General features: G+C 36.2%; 1 protein-coding gene across 44 annotated transcripts in view; it reads left to right on the plus strand.

The window, feature by feature from the left end:
• Positions 1-15,564, plus strand: part of NCOR1 (nuclear receptor corepressor 1) — a 160,704-nt gene that overhangs the window by 89,392 nt on the left and 55,748 nt on the right. For 39 of the 44 annotated variants that reach the window (XM_070228231.1, XM_070228233.1, XM_023653564.2 and 36 more), the window contains 4 exons: positions 740-802; positions 2,652-2,791; positions 5,499-5,625; positions 13,119-13,671. In XM_070228231.1, the coding sequence (XP_070084332.1) occupies positions 740-802; positions 2,652-2,791; positions 5,499-5,625; positions 13,119-13,671 (883 nt within the window). The remainder of the gene's footprint in view (positions 1-739; positions 803-2,651; positions 2,792-5,498; positions 5,626-13,118; positions 13,672-15,564) is intronic. The other 5 variants (XM_023653572.2, XM_070228236.1, XM_070228246.1 and 2 more) reach the window with 1 other exon arrangement.

Consider the following 15,564-nt stretch of genomic DNA (forward strand, 5'->3'; position numbering starts at 1 on the left):
AGAAGGGCATCTTTAAGCAAGCAGTGGCCCACGCAAGGAGAGAATGGATTCAGAAGATTAGAATTGACTCACGTCATTGGATGTAAGTGGTAAATGGGAAGAAGGATTAAAAAATTAGTTGACAGATTCAAAAAGTAGTCTGAGGATCTTGTTAATAATTTGAGTGACTGGGTGGATGGCAGTGCTATTAGTTAAGAAAAGGAATATAGCAGGAGCTCATTTCAGGCCTTATAGTCTCAATTTCCTTTCTAAAGTAAAAGAGAAAGTGTTCAGTTCGTGATCCATCTGTGTTTACTAGATGTCGGGCATTGAAGATGAACATAAGGGCCTCCAGGAGCTAGGAGGATATGGAGCTGTAGAGAACAGGAGAGAACTGTGCCTGGCGGGAAGAGGGAGGGTGGTTTCTTCCTTTGACACTTCAGGAGAGGAGGGATGGAGATCTGGTAAGTGGAAGGTACCAAGGTGCTTAGAAAATAGACTAACAGTGTTCAAACGTGATGTGGCTGGAACTTGACAGAAAGACCATAACACTGAGAAGTGTTAAATTTTCCCCTCTAGTTTATCGGGGAGAGTCTGATACCATCCTATTGTTGTAATTTCTTTCATCTAATGCTTTAGACAGACTTTATGTCAGAGAAATAGGTTAGAGTTATTAAATGGGTTGGTGCCGTATAAACTGCGAATGAAGGATTTAACCTAATTTTTCTGTGCCTTGTTGGGTTCTCTCTCTCTCTTTCAGTTTCTACAGAGCCTGTAGAAACCTCTCGATGGACAGAAGAAGAAATGGAAGTTGCTAAAAAAGGTAATTGATAGTAGTTCAGGTTTTTTTGTTTTTGTTTTCTTTCTTTTTTAAGGTTGTTAGTGATGAGTGAAATGGAATTAAATTTCTTTTAATTGAAAGAAAAGAAAGTTCTTCGACAATGGTAAATAGAATTTAGAGGTAAACTTAAGAGTTCTTTTTGATGTGGTACCCAATAAGGTACCCCTGTGTTCCTTGTTTAGGAAGTCGTCTTTCCATGGTTTTAAGATTCTCTCCACAGTTTTATTTTGAATGTCATTTTATTAGAAGTAGGCGATTTTCACTTTTCCAGAATAGTTATGATTAAATGTTAGTAAAATTCTTTTGGAAGGTATTTCGATATAAAAAGCCCATATTTCTGTTACTTAAAAGTTGCATTTAATAGAATGGTAAATACTTTCTCAGTTTGCATTTGGTAAGGTATTTGATTATAAACTATTAAGAAATCGCACTGCAATTCAAAGGAGAGAACATGAACTTTGTAGCCAGATAGTCAAAGATTTGAGTCCTGTCTGTCTCAATGGCCTTGATCTTACTCTGGAACATTATGAATTTTATATTTTTCTGTTGTTGCTTGTTAATATAGTATAATTTGAAATTGAACTAAAATTTCTAATAGGATAAATAATTGGTTTATAAATAAAAAATAATTTATTTTTTAAATAAAATAATTTTGAGAAGGATTAACTAATGGTTTTGGGAATTAAGTATTTATCTTGTAGTTCTAAAGAGAAATTATTGTAAATAGCTTGACATTTTAGTGACACATTTCAGATTTATTTTCTGTTTAGCTGATAATGAGTGATACATTTAAGAACCATATACACCAGTTTTACCAAAAATGTAGCAGTTGAAAGTGTTTAGCCTTCAAAATATTTTTATTTCAGGTTTATTTGCCATGATTAGCAAATTTGTGATTTGTCATAATTACATGTATAACTTTTTAAAAGATTCACATTTATTCTCATCTGATCATCAAGTAGATATTAGCTATATCATAAAGTGATCTTTTTCAGGTAAGTATACCTACATATTAGTATTTAGTCACCGCTCTTTTCATCTCTTGTTCATATATCACACAGGATTTGGAAGTAATCTTCCGATTACCATTATTAAGGAAGCTAGTTCTATTAACCTTGAAAAACATGTTTTCCCGTCGTTAAATTTGTACTAGAAATTCCTTCTTGAATACACCTGTATCTAAATTATATCTCTGTATAGCTCTATGTATATATGCATTTATATACCCATATTCCTTGCACATATGTGTATGTGTGTAGATGTGTGCATACATGTATTATTTGATTAAAGAAGTGTCAGATTGCATAGGTTTCTGTGATGCATTGCATTACAACAGATTTTTTTTTAAACTGGTTAATTTTTTTCAAGGCGTTCCTTGATTGTGAATGAACTCAAGACATGCTGATTATAAATGGAGTCTTTATATATTTTTGCTTTGTGTTAATCATTTATATTTGATTACCTTATTAACTTTATATTGATATACTGTTTTCAAAGATTTAGAAGGACTTAGTCATTCAGTTTACAAGTGTTTGAGCTGTTGCTATGTGTCCAACCATTGTCCTAGCCCTCTGGGAGATTCTTAACAAGGATAAGGTTGAGCCCTTCCATTAATGAGCATGTTTTAAATTTGGGTGGAAAAATAGAGCTCTCAGTGAGTTTTGTGGCAATACATATTGCAATAAGTATTGCAGTATATCAAGCAATAATTGAAAGCACACTTTTAGTGTTAGTAATTGTGAATTCAGTGATTCAGTTGATTTTATTATTTCTCTTGTTTGCTTTATCAGGTGGCTGTTCAGTTAATGTTTGGTCTGTTTTTAAAATATAGGTCTAGTAGAACATGGTCGTAACTGGGCAGCAATTGCCAAGATGGTGGGAACTAAAAGTGAAGCTCAGTGTAAAAACTTCTATTTTAACTATAAAAGACGACACAATCTTGACAACCTCTTGCAGCAGCATAAACAGAAAGTGAGTATATTAGGGGTGGTGAATCTTTTACTTACTGTTTCTTTAGTTTTTTTTTTGAGGTTCAAAGATTGGTTTTGAGAGAAACTTTTTTGTATCTTATATTTTTATTTATTGTATTTACCTATAAAGGATATGCTAGTTTCTTGGTACAACTTGACTATTTCTCTATTTACTGCCCAAGGAATAAAATTTCTGTTAGTAGAAATGGGAATTCAGTACATTCGAATTACTGTAGACTAAATTTGAAAAATATAAGCATTTTAAAGTTAGAATTGAAAGATTTAGTTGTAGTTCTCTTAACAGTGTTGAATGAGTTGATCTGGCATATTAGAAAACATTTTCTCAGCAAGAAAGATTCCATGAGATAAATACTAAAAACCAGAAAGTATAAGATTATTGAAAATTCCTTAACCAGGAGATTCCAATATTCTCAAAGTCCAGAGAGCTCTTTGATGGTTCTGTGAGGTCAAAACTATTTTCATAGAAATATTAAGATGTTATTTACTTTTTTCTACTGTATTGGCATTTGCATCAATGATGTCACAAAACAATTGTAGTGAGTGAGAATGCTGGTGCCTTAGCATGAATGGTGGCAGGGTACCACTGTGCTAAGTACTCAATGAATTCTTCATCTCCAAGCATTTGCATTAAAAAAAAATACCAGTTTCACTTAAACTCTTAAGTCTTTGATGAAGCAATAGAAATTAGCTTTCCTAGGGGCTGGCCCTGTGGCCAAGTGGTTAAGTTCATGCGCTCTGCTTCGGCACCCCAGGGTTTCGCCTTTTTGGTTCCTCGGTGTGGACCTAGTACCACTCATCAAGCCATGCTGAGGCCGCATCCCATATACCACAAGTAGAAGGACCCACAACTAAAAATATACAACTACGTACCAGGGGGCTTTGGGGAGAAGAAGGAAAAATAAAATCTTTAAAAAAAAAAATTAGCTTTCCTATATCTTGACCCTTGAGTACATGTCTGTGATAAATGGGAAGTGTGCATAAAGCCCTTCTGCTCTATACCAATGTACGACGCTTCTCTCAAGGAAAAGTACTTTTGCAGTTGTTGGAGTTCCAAAGCTTAACCAGCCTCCCCTTTTTCATGGAATATCTTTTTTAATTGGAAGGATGACAGACAGACAAACTGGTTTTTCAGATTTGGATATTTGGCAGACATTTTCTTGAAAATGAACGAGCCTGTCCTTTGAAGAAAACAACCAATAGTATTGTTACTACTTTGAAATTTTGAGCTTTCAAGCAAAAATTAGAATTTTGAAAAATGTGTATTCCTTATCATGAGCTTAGCATCTTCTCAATACTCAAAAGACTTTTTTGATGAGATCAGTGGTAATAATAACTAATGTGCTAATTTGATGTATTATATAATGAAATATATCCAAATTTTAAAAATCTGTATAGCTCAGTATTTTTCAGATGACAAATTCATGATGTCACAATGGATATCAAGATGGATAAAATATTCAGGAAGTGTTTTTTAATATGTTTTTTAAATAATAAAGTGTAAGATAGACGAATGGATTTTAATAGAGTACAAGAAATTTATTGATAGGGTTTCAGATTTCCCATTGCAACTAACCTTTAAGAAATGGCTATTTGCTGAGTTTTGGTATCAAAGAATAATATCCACAGTCATCTGAAAAGACTGTTAAAATATACTTCTCTTTTCCAACTACATGTCTCTGTGAGACCACATTTTTTCCGTATACTTCAACCAGTACAGTATTATCTCCATAGATTAGATTACATGTAGAAGCATGCTATTTAGAAGTGTGCTGTTTTTGTCTTTTTTTTTAAAGATTGGCACCTGAGCTAACATCTGTTGCCAATATTTTTTTTTCCTTCTTCTCTCGAAAGTCCCCCAGTACATAGTTGGATATTCTAGTTGTAGATCCTTCTAGTTGTGCTATGTGGGACACTGCCTAAGCATGGCTTGATGAGTGGTGGTAGGTCTGTTCCCAGGATCCGAACTGGTGAAATCCTGGGCCACCAAAGCAGACCGTGTGAACTTAACCACTAGGCCACGAGGCCGGCCCCAGAGGTGTGTGCTATTTTTTATTAAGGCAGACATTAAAGAGATTTACAAAAACATAAAACAGTGCTATTTCACTGTTATTTTTTTGTTTTGGAAAGTAGTTATTTTTTATTAAAAAATATGTTCTTTTGTTGATATCTAATGGGTTTATTGTTATTTTAAATGAATTAATAATTAAAATGATACAGTAATTTTCTGATACAGTAAATATCTATCTCTATATATAAAACTCATGAACAAAAGCTCTTTAGGTTCTTGCATACTTTTTAATAGTGTTGTAACTAAGAAAAACTAAGGAAAAGAAGAAGAATATTGGTAATTTTTAGCAGTTGGGGTAGTAATAATTTATTTTCCTCTCTATGAGAAATCTTCCTGGGAGAGACTGCCGGCTGAAATTTGGTGAAATATAGGCTCTAAGAGGCATTGAACAGAGATGTGCCTTTCGATGAGTTTAGTGAAAGCGATCCATCCACATGCAAGGGCCAGTGAGTGGTAACCTAGAGATAACTGCATTTTAACCAGAACAGTTTCCAAACACGCAGCTTTCTTGTTTAGTATGTGTGTGCGTATCAGTGTTCTGTGTTATTTCAGATATGAAAAGGTTTGTTTCTTTCCTTTTAGTTATTTAAATCATAATTAGTATTTTTTACTCCTTTAGACTTCAAGAAAGCCTCGTGAAGAGCGAGATGTGTCTCAATGTGAAAGTGTAGCTTCCACTGTTTCTGCTCAGGAGGATGAAGATATTGAAGCTTCCAATGAAGAAGAAAATCCAGAAGACAGTGAAGGTATCTCCATATCTTAAATTTAATTGTGACTTCTGCTAGCCCAAATATGTAATTTTTAGCTTATTTGACTAGGAGTTGCTTCATTAAAGAAATAGTTTATCGGTATTTTCATGGCATAGAGACTTTAAACTTGAATGCAATGTGTTTATTCAATCAGTCAATAAATGTTTGTCCATGTCACACCTGAGGCAGTCCAGTTGCCACAACCACAAGATCTTGACGATGGCAGTCTCACTTTAGGCACTAAGTGCCAGCATCAATTATATGTCTATATTGCTGCTACATTTATTTGTTCATTTGGTATCATCAATTACATTTGCCACTTTGTTTTATTTCATTGAGTTTGATTTATTTCAGTTTTTACAAAGGCTTACATATGTCATATTTACATTTTCATGTAAAAAGAATTAATGACCCTACAGGACCTGGTGAGGAAAACAGGTCAACCCAAGGAACTTAAGAAAAAAAAATAAAATCCTTTTTGTCACTTGAACAGATTAATGACAGCTTCCTAAAAAAGTAAATATTTTCTTGAGTTTTTGCTAAAGAAAAAAAAGGTACCTAATTTATTTATTTATTTATTTATTTATTTTATAATTAAATTTTTTCTTTTCTTTTTTTTTTTATTTTTATTTTATTTTTTCCTTTTTCTCCCCAAAGCCCCCTGGTACATAGTTGTGTATTCTTCGTTGTGGGTTCCTCTAGTTGTGGCATGTGGGACGCTGCCTCTGTGTGGTCTGATGAGCAGTGCCATGTCCGCTCCCAGGATTCAAACCGACGAAACACTGGGCCGCCTGCAGCGGAGCGCGCGAACTTAACCACCCGGCCACGGGGCCAGCCCCCCTAATTTATTTTAATTTACCTTACTATTAAAGTTTCTGTGGATTTCTTTTGTAAATTTACTGCACGTGAAGTGGGGATTTTCACAATGATTTTAGTAGCTCTTTATGTATTATATCTTAAATATGTTCATGTTTTCTATATTCAGATATTTTTTTCATCTCCTTTGCTTTTTGTTTTATCTTTAAATTACCAGAGTTTAAACTTTGTATGTAATTAGAGCTGTTTTCATTTTCCTATGTAGGCGCTTGTATTTTAAGCTTAGGAAGTTCTACACCTTCTAGGAGTTTTAGAAATATTAGATTTTGTTTGATTTTTTTCTATAAGTTGTTATTGGCTTTTAAACTTGAAATTTGACTTGAAATGTGTTTTGGCTTTCAACAGTAGGTAAACTTTTTTCTGTGAGCTTTTGTGAAAAATGAGAGTAAAGAGAACATGGGGGCAAACTCCCCCTGGGTAATATGAGAGTGCTGCAAACAGCTGAAGGCAGGAGTGCCTATTGATGGTACTTCTAGATAAGTCATCAGAGTTTAAATTTTAGTAGGTTTGCGGCTGGTAGCTTGGGTTATAGATGTACGTGAAGCCTGTGTTCTGTATGAGTCTGCTTGGGCTGCCATAAGAGAATATCACAGACGGGGCGGCTTAAATAACAGAAATTTATTTTCTCACAGTTCTGGAGGCTGGAAGTCCAAGATCAAGGTGCTTGACAGGGTTGGTTTCTGATGAACTTCTCTTTCTGGCTTGCAGATGGTCACCTTATCTTTTTTTTTTTTTTGAGGAAGATTAGCCCTGAGCTAACTGCTGCCAATCCTCCTCTTTTCGCTGCGGAAGACTGGCCCTGAGCTAACATCCGTGCCCATCTTCCTCTCCTTTATATATGGGATGCCTACCATAGCATGGCTTTTGCCAAGCAGTGCCATGTCCGCACCCGGGATCCGAACTGGCGAACCCTGGGCTGCCAAAGCAGAACGTGTGCACTTAACTCCTGTGCCACCAGGCCAGCCCCTCACCTTCTCATTTTTGCCCTCACATGGCCTTCCCTCTGTGTACATGTGTTCCTGGTGTCTCTTTCTCTTATTATAAGGACACCAATCCTATTGGATTAGGGCCCCATCTTTATGATCTCATTTAACCTTGATTACCTTCTGAAAGGCACTCTCTTCAAGTACTGTCACATTAGGGATTAGGGCTTCAACATACAAATTTTGGGGAGGACACAATTCAGTCCATAACAAAGCCCGAGCCTAACTATCATAAATATGTTTATTTTAGAATAGAGAATCCTCTCTGTCCCCAGGCTAACAGTGTCAAAACCAAACACCAAACCTGGCTTTGTCCCTTGGTTTTCTTCTTGTTAACTTTGTCTTATTGTGAAGCTTTTTTCAAATAAGCTTATAAATAAGGTTATTAAGGTAGAATGAGGTATTAAAGTAATGTTTCTGTCTGATCAAGTGTAGGGTGGCATTGTCACATCATGCCCATTCATACGTATGCTTGTGTTGTGTCTAGAATAGTTTCCTATTAATAGGAAATGAACTTGCCATTAGGGATCTCCATTTCCTTTTGACTCAACTTCATTTGGAAAGTGTCAAAGAAAAAGAAAGTAATCTAGTTTACATGACCTGTGATTTCATGCTGATTACTAAGTTTAAGGAGACACTCAAGAATCCCTGTTTATTGTGTGGCAAGGCTCTTACCCGTGGGAGAATGAAGACACCTGCTGAAGTCCCTGTGCCTTCTGTCCTAAAAGACACATCTGACTGTGTGAATATCTTTCACAGTTAGGAGACTTAAATCAGAAAGACTGAAACTTCACCAAAATTTGGATTTATTCTTGTTCTCTTGTTCTAAATCATTCTTTTAGACTTTTTTTTTTCCTGCTTTATCTCCCCAAATCACCCCGTACATAGTTGTATATCTTAGTTGCAGGTGCTTCTAGTTGTGGCATGTGGGACACCGCCTCAGCGCGGCCTGAGGAGCGGTGCCATGTCCGCGCCCAGGATCCGAACTGGCGAAACCCTGGGCTGCCGCAGCGGAGCACACAAACTTAACCACTCAGCCACAGGGCCGGCCCCCTAAATAATTTTTTGAGGTGGTTTTTTTTTTTTTAGGGAAAAGAAAAAAAGGCACTCATGGTTTGGCTGGTGCTTGGTGAAGCATTATGCCTTGGAAATATTCCTACTCTTTTGTGGCTTGGAGGAAGAAAATAGTTGAAAAGGTACATTTATCAAATGATATCTGCTGCTGGATAATCACTAACATGTCTTCCAGTGTTTTGGAGATAAATGACTTAATTGGCCCTTGGATTGGGGGTTTTCCATCATTGTATGAATAGAAATGAAAATGGAGTCAGTCTTTTTGTTAGTCTTTCAACATTTTGGTAGCATCTTTCACTAACAGCAATTGCTACCATATATTAAGACCTTACTATATGTGAGGTACTGTTCTGAGTCTTTGTCTTTTGTTTTGATTTTGTTTTTATTTTTGAGACTTGAACTCTCATCTGAACTCCCAGGCTTATATATCTAACTGCATGCTCAGCATTTCCATTTGGATGCCTAAGAGCCATCGCAGACTTAACATCCAAAGTAAACTTTGGTTTCCCCACCACTGGGACCTACTTTTCCCTTCAGTCATTCCCTGGGTCAGTAAATGATACTTTTGTAACTCTCTCTCGTACCCAACATGTGATCCATGAGCAATTGTTGTCGACTTTCTTTGGATGCACTATTTAGAATCTTGTCTCATCTCCCTACCTCCATTGCTGCTACACTGGTTCTGAGCCACTGTCGTCTCCATTGCAGTTCTCCATTGCAGAAAAGCCAACCACTTTTCTGTTTGCTCACTCTATTCCTTTTTGTTGTTGTTAATTGAGATATAATTATATTAGTTTCAGATAAACAACATAATATTTGTATGTTTTGCAAAATGATAATTTTGCATGCTAAGTCTACTTAACATCCTTCACCCCATATATAGTTATAATTCTTGTGATGAGAATTTTTAAGATCTACTCTTTTAGCAACTTTGAATTATACAATACAGTATTTTTAACCATAGTCATCCTGCTATACGTTACATCCCCAGGACTTATTTATTTTATAACTGGATTGTTGTATCTTTTGACCAACTTCACCCATTTGGCCCACTTCCTACCTCCTGCCTCTGGCAACCACCAATCTGTTCTCTGTATCTGTGTGTTTGTTTTTTTGTTGTTATTGTTTTAGATTCCACATCTAAGTGAAATCATATAATATTTGTCCTTCTCTGTCTGACTTATTTCACTTAGCATAATGTCCCCAAAGTCCATCCATGTTGTTGCAAATGGCAAGATTTTCTTCTTTTTCAAGACTGAATAGTACTTCATTTTCATATATGTATTCATTTTTTATACACACACACACACATACCTACCACAGTTTCTTTATCCATTCATCCATCAGTGGACACTTCAGTTGCTTCCATGTCTTGGCTATTGTAAATAGCAGCCAAGTGAACGGCTACAGTGAATATGGGGGTGCAGATATCTTTTCCAGTTAGTGTTTTTGTTTCCTTTGGATAAATACCCAGAAGTTTCCTTCAGATAAATACCCAGAAGTCGAATTGCTGGATCATATGGTAGTTCTATTTCTAATTTTTGAGGAAACTCCATACTGTTTTCCATAATGGATGCGCCAGTTTACATTCCCACCATTAGTGCACAAGGGTTCCCTTTTCTCTACATTCTTGCAGACACTTGTTATTTCTTGTCTTTCTGATAGTGGCCATTCTAACAGGTGTGAGGTGATTCCTCACTCTGTTCTAACCACTCTGTCCTCTTTGCTGTTTCCAAGCAAAGCAACTCCACTGCAGGGCTTTTGCACTTCCCAGTCCCTCTGCCTAGGATGCTCTTTGCCAAGATGTGCCTGTGGCTCATTCTCTTGTTTCCTCCAGGCCTCTGCTGAAATGTCACCTTACCTGTACAGTAACCTCTTACGCACGGGTTACCCAGTTTTGTTATTTATTTGCTGCACTTATTACCACCTGATATATCATGTATTTATTGTTCATTGTGTGTTTCACACTAGAATGTCAGCTCCATTCGAACGTAGGTTTTTCGTTATGTCACCAGTACCTCAAACAACTGCCCTCACAGTAGGCATTTGGTACATATTTGCATGAATGAAAGAATGAATTTGTAGAGTTTTGAAATATTAGGTCATGCATTAAAAATATTTTTTCCCATATGGTCATTTAAGTTTTTATTTTATTGTTTCCTATGTAAATGATATGTTTATACCTTCAGAGTTTCCTATTTTGCGTAAGATATTTCTGCATACCTCCTGAGGGTTATACATATCTTAAATTATCTTCTAAAAGTTTTGATAATCTTTATTCCATTTGAAATCATTTTTCTGTATAGTGTAAGACAGGATCCACATTTTCCTTCCAGACAAAGAGCCAACTTTGAGATAGCTAGTTTATTAAATAAATCATCCTTTACCCAATGACTTAAAATATCACCTTTTATATATATTAATTTACCATGTACTTTAGGATCTACTCCTAGACAGTGTCTTCTGTACCACTCACTGATTTTGTCTATCAATGTGGCAGTTCCAAACATGTAATACATTGGCTTTACAGTAACTTGAAATATCTGGAGAGGCAAATCTCTCTCACTCTAGTACTTTTCATTATTCTTTTGGATTTTTTCAGGGACTTATTCTTACATGTAAACTATAAATTGGTTTATCTCATTTAGGAAATTTTTCTTATAAACCATAGGGATTCTCATTGGAGGTATATATATTAATCTTAGGGAGATTTAAATTTTCACATCGTCTCATAGTCTATTTTAGGAAAATAATCTAAAAACTTAATGCTACAGTGAACATCTCTGTATGCTATTTGTATCAGTGCCAAATTGGAAGTAGCCCAAGGATCCGATAATAGAAGAAAAATGAAGTAAATTTAAGACGTCTTCACAACCATTCAATCACTTTACACTTCAACAAATGTTTGAGTCTGCAGTGTACCAGGCACAGTGCTTGTCACTAGGACTTAAATGATAGGGAGATGTATGCTTCCTGCCCTTATGCTGTTCACAGCCTAGTGGAAGCAACAGCTAATTGTGAATAAATGTAAAGTTGTAACTGTAACCAGTACACGTGCTGTAAGAGCCAAGGTAGCAAAATTTAACTTAGTTAAGGAAATGAAAGAGGGCTTTTTTAAGCATGTGGTATTTGATCTAATATCCAAGGAAAAGTAGGTGAAAGAGCCTTTCAGTAAGAGTGAATGGCATGTATGAAGTCTGTGGTAGAAGACGATGGGGCATTCACAAAACTGAAAGAAAGCTGGTGATAATGGAATACAGAGAGAATACAGGGTGCAAGATAAAGCTGGAAGGGCTGGCAGAGGTCCACCAGCTTGGGCCTTGTAACAAGGCCGTACTCGGAATTTTGGAACTTTATCCTAAGAGTAATGAGGTTCCTTGAAATGGGTTAAGAGGGAGGGAGAGAGCATGAGTGAGTTTGGTAAGATTTGACTTTTAAAAAGCTCACTCTGGAATTGTTGTAGAGAATGGTCTGAGGTAAAATATGAGAAGAGTCGTTCTGGGACTAGAGTGCCAGGTGTGAAGTTGAACAGAAGTGGATGGATTCAAGGGATATTTTTAGAGAGAAAAATCTATGAGACTTGTCTACATAAGATATGGGGATAAATGAGAGGAGTGTTTAAAAGATGCCTCTCAGGTTTCTGGTTTGTTTAATTGGATAGTAAACAGTAGGAAAGAACTTGATTTGGGAGTGTTGAGAACAAGTCCAGTGTTATACATACTGAATTTGTGATTCCTCTGAGATATCTAGGTAAAGATATCAAAGCATTAAAAGTATATTTATAAAATGATACAAACATTATAGGGCAAGACCAGTGTTATAACATCACAATAAAAATCTGCATAATGTCATTCTGGAGCTTTTCTGTCCCATCTGGTAGCCACTAGACACATGTGGCTATTGAGCTTTTGAACTGTGACTAGTCTAAATTGAGATGTGCTGAAAATGTGAAATATAATCACATTTTGAAGACTTGGTGCCAAAAAAGGTAAAAGGTCTTATTACCAGTTTTCTATATTGATTACATGTTAAAATGATAATATTTTGGACACATTAGGTTAAATTAAATGTATTATTAAAATTAATTTTACCTATCTCTGTTTACCTTTTTTAATATGGCCAACAGAAAAATTAAAATTACAGATGTAACTTGTGTTATGTTCCTATTGGACGGTGCTGTTCTAGAGTGTTAGCTCTCCTGGGTGAAAAGAAAAGCACAGAAACAGGCTGGTGGAAATAAACCAGAATGTTACCATTTATGGGAATGGTTTTTGTTTAGTTTTGTTTTTCCATCTTTCTTCATTTTTCAAATTTCATATAAATTATTTTTAGACATTAAAAGCTTTTATGCTTTCAATTGCAGAAGGCCAAGATATTTTGGTCTTTTCTTTCATACTCTGTAAAAAACTTTAGCTTTCCCAATGGCTGTAATACTTCAATGAGGTCGTCAAAGGAGTATAGTTCATCCTAAACAACTACTTTCAAGCATGGCTTCTGTCACCACCTGAATCTGAAATGTTCATTATCAGATTTTTATGCTGTATCATTATCTTCAAGGTGCTGAAAATAGTTCTGATACAGAAAGTGCTCCTTCTCCTTCACCAGTTGAAGCTGTCAAGCCCAGCGAAGATAGCACTGAAAATGCAACTTCTCGAGGAAACACTGAACCTGTGGCTGAGCTTGAGTCCACCACTGACACTGCACCCAGTACATCTCCCTCCTCAGCAGTTCCAAGTACACAAGCAGCTGAAAATGCAAGTGTGGAGACCCAGGTGAATGACAGTGGCACTGTTGAGACAGCGGAGCCAATGGATGTCGAACGTCAGGAGTGCGGTGCTGCAGTGACTTCTGTTCTTGATCTCCCCCCAACTACCAAGGCAGACTCCGTAGACATTGAAGTGAGGGTCCCAGAAAACAGTCCAGCTGAAGTTGAAGGTGACACCAAAGAAGGAGACCTGGAGAGAGCCAGTGAGAAGACAGAGCCTGGAGATGAAGATTTGGTGGTGGCTCAGCAAATAAATACCCAAAGGCCTGAGCCCCAGTCAGACAATGATTCCAGTGCCACCTGCAGTGCTGATGAAGATGTGGATGGAGAGCCAGAGAGGCAGAGGTGAGACTTGTTCCTTAAATATTATTCGCTCCTTACTCTCGCGGTTGCTGACTCAGTCATAGAGTGGTGCTGGCTGCAGAGATTACTCCTGTGTAAATATTGGAAAGTTAAAGATTGTCTGTATGCTTTTAATATTGGCTTATGATGCTGTTCATCTGTTAAATAACCAGGAGCAATTGTGTGATCATTATTTTTTAATGAAAAAGATTATAATTTTGTCTCTATCAGTTGTTACATACATTCTATATGATAGCAAAAAAGGAGATTACAGCTAACAAAGTTGTGGACTAAACCACAGATAACTGCTGTTCCTGGTGATGGAAGCAATATGATGTGATGATGAAGGTGGAGGCAAGAGGCCTTGGTTCTAGCTCTGTTTGTTCTAAGACCAAACGGCCCCATAGCAATGCCTACTGTACCTGGGTATTAGACGCAAGAAAATGCTAAGAGTAGAAACACGTTAAGTGTTTTGAAAGTATTTTAGAAAGCATAATTTAAATACAGGTTGATAGTAATTATAATCATCACTGTTTTATATCAGTTAAAATTTTAGATTATTCATCGTTGTAATTTAAAATACTAGGTATAATACAAATTAATTTATAAGTACTTTTAGTCATTAAATTAATAATATAAAATGTATTATATCTTTATGGTTTCTATAAACATTGCAGTAAAAAGATATATATTTTACAGGGATAGATACTGTTTTATTTAATATGTTTAATTTCCTGGATGTTTCCTTTTCTTTGAAAGAAATGGAATCACCTAGAATCACAGTAGAATGTTAGATTGGTGCAAATTCTAGAAGTGAATTAGACCAAAACATCATTAATCAGAAACCCAATTCAACCCTGTCCTGTTCCCCACCCCCCACCCTCCACCACCCTTTTTAATAAGAAAGAGGCAAATAAGCTACTCAGCAGACTGCTGAATTCTGTTCAGGCCTCAGCTTTCATGGTGTGTCCTGGTGTCACTGTGCTTTCAGTACATATCCAGTATGTTTTGTATCTTACATACTGTAGAATGAGATTTGATACTAGACTAATAATATCGAACATTACAGTGATGATATCTCCAAAGAGATTTGTATATAATAGATACTAGAATTTTTATCAACAAGAATTGAAATAAAATAGAGGTCCTACTTAACCATTGGTTTTCCAGAAAATTCAACCATTTAGCACTCTTTTTCCCTCATCTCACAATAATCTAGATTTTAGTTGTCTCAGACTTTTACTGGAGTAAGCATAAGTGGATTCAAGCTGTGTAGTTCCTTTTTAAGCATTCCTTAATGAAACATCTCATCTAAAATAAGGATTTTCTATATCTTGCACTGTTAGTTTTGGTAACTATATTTATAAATTAAGGAAAAATTAAGATGGCAGTAATCTTAAAAAGGGAGCATCCTAAGAGATGAGCGTGACAGTAGTCTTAAAATTCAGAAATTCCTTGTAAATATATGGTGGTCTCTGAATGACACTCTAAAGTCTACATCACTTCCAAACTATCAAAATAATGCTTTCAATTTTCTACATCTTTAATATCAGCATGTTGTTGCTATGTGAGAATGCTAGTTCTTTTTTTTTTTTTTGAGGAAGATCAGCCCTGAGCTAACATCTGCCACCAATCCTCCTCTTTTTGCTGAGGAAGACTGGCCCTGAGCTAACATCTGTGCCCATCTTCCTCTACTTTATATGTGGCATGCCTGCCACAGCATGGCTTGATGAGCAGTGCCATGTTCGCACCTGGGATCCAAACCGGCAAACCCCAGGCTGCTGAAGCAGAATGTGCGAACTTAACTGCTGCGCCACCTGGCTGGCCCCAGAATGCTAGTTCTGTGTTGCCATTTCTTTCCGTTTTTCATGAGAAACCAGGAATCTGGAATTTTGG

Source organism: Equus caballus, chromosome 11 (assembly GCF_041296265.1).
Source record: "Equus caballus isolate H_3958 breed thoroughbred chromosome 11, TB-T2T, whole genome shotgun sequence".
Taxonomy (NCBI): domain Eukaryota; kingdom Metazoa; phylum Chordata; class Mammalia; order Perissodactyla; family Equidae; genus Equus; species Equus caballus.